At 32.3% G+C, this 1,830-nt stretch overlaps 1 protein-coding gene across 1 annotated transcript in view; it reads right to left on the bottom strand.

Annotated features, from left to right (window-relative positions):
* Positions 1-288, bottom strand: part of LOC111409485 (sterol-4-alpha-carboxylate 3-dehydrogenase, decarboxylating-like) — a 1,898-nt gene extending 1,610 nt beyond the window's left edge. The window contains exon 1 of the mRNA XM_023039532.1: positions 205-288. Within this exon, the coding sequence (XP_022895300.1) occupies positions 205-288 (84 nt within the window). The remainder of the gene's footprint in view (positions 1-204) is intronic.
* Between the last annotated feature and the right edge of the window lie 1,542 nt (positions 289-1,830).

Genomic DNA, 1,830 nt, shown 5'->3' with positions numbered 1-1,830 from the left:
TAGTTTCCATCTTTTAAGTTATTTCTAAGGTTTTGACATGTTCCTTATAAATAGTAGACTCTTCATTCAATTTTAAGTATTACAGTAATAGTATTATTTTCTTCATTGGTTGTTGAGTAAAATATTGTTCCCCTAACAATCGATTTCTTAACTTTAGACTTGTTTTCTATGTGCGATTATATACTTCATATTATGTCAAATAACCTCCTTTATCTCCAAAAAGTGGTACCAAAGCTGTTCTACTTTCAATAAAATAGTTCTAGATCTGACCCGAATTATAACAGACATTTTTTCTCGTGCAAAACACATTCAACATGTTCATCCTCAATCTTATATGCATGTTGGGAAATAGTATGTGAACTTTCAATATCAATATTTCAAAAATAATTTATTTTTTTATTTCCATATCCTTTGTTACTAAAATCAATTGTCTAGAGAAACTAACGATGAGGTTAGTCTGGTCAACAATATGAGGCGTATGCCACATACTGTGTTACATTAATTATTCCAAAAAATTATGATTGACTCCATCCAAAATAGAATAATGCTATCTAGATCCTATCAACTGAGTCATATTTACTTGTATTTAGGCTTTCTTAGTGTTACAGGAATAAAGGAGAAGAAAGCGCCCCTGAATGTATTATTTTATTCATTTTTTTTTGCGTAAGATTGTTGGAAGAGGAATCAGTAGGTGCATATGAACATCACAGCTAGGTCAACACCTTTAGAATCGTTATTATCTACCATCTCATATTTTAATAATATTACTAAAATTACAGAGTACATCAAATTGGAATCAAAGTAAAAGAATAATAGTAGCCACGTTATATATATTGGATGAAATAAATGCAGAAGTAAAATTTGGAGCCGTGCTTGTGAATCTGGAACTGTGTTTCCTCATGAGAGATAAGAGTAATAGCGTACAATGTCCATTTTGGAAGCACGACTGAAACATTTATCAAATATCAAATTCCACCACCAATAGACCTTTTGTGCAAGAACTTATGATAGCCACCAAATATATTGCATCACAAAGCCATCTTTGTTCAAGAAAGACATCTAATTTGTTCATAAAAACCTTGTCGATCTAGACAATAATGTCCACAATTATATCTCATAAGCATCATGTGAGCCAATCAACATCACTATTAGTTTGGACTCATGGGATCTATTTTAATGATTAATGAAAATAAACATGTTAAAGTTTCGTGACTATATATTGTTATACAACCTTTAACGCATGAACAGAAATCAGAACTTTACAAAAAAAAAAAAAAGAACACAACCTAGACAATTGCACCAAAGTTCCTAGCCACCAAGGTGTATCAATTGATTGTTCAAATAAAGCACACCAAGTGCTATAGTAATTCAAAAGACGAAGAGTAAAAGAGAGTCTCCTTTAATCTAGTCTTAAGCACTCAAAAAACTGAAAAAGAGTGTTATTGCGCTAAGGAAATTAAAAGCTCACCTTGCAGCTAGGGAAAAAAGATGAAGAAGAAGAAGGAAAAGAATCAGTAGAACAGAATGAGGGATTCAGGGCAAGATCTTTTCATCCCGACCATGGAAAATCATTCGGGAATTAAATCAAATAAGCCCTTTTAACTCAGTGGTAGAGTAACGCTATGGTAAGGCGTAAGTCATCGGTTCAAATGTCACTCCATCAATCCTAGGTTGAGGGCATTTAATATTTCTAAAAAGCAACAATCTTATAGCCTAGGTCTGACCTTTGAAAAGTAGCCACTCTATATATTGACAAGTTGATCGTGACTTATCTGCTGGAAAGCTATCTCATCAATTAATTAAAAGATCTTGTGATGAAGATCTATTGAA

The sequence above is a fragment of the Olea europaea genome, chromosome 14 (assembly GCF_002742605.1).
Source record: "Olea europaea var. sylvestris chromosome 14, O_europaea_v1, whole genome shotgun sequence".
Taxonomy (NCBI): domain Eukaryota; kingdom Viridiplantae; phylum Streptophyta; class Magnoliopsida; order Lamiales; family Oleaceae; genus Olea; species Olea europaea.
Note: the sequence above shows the minus strand (reverse complement) of the source record. Positions and strands in the feature narration are given on the sequence as shown.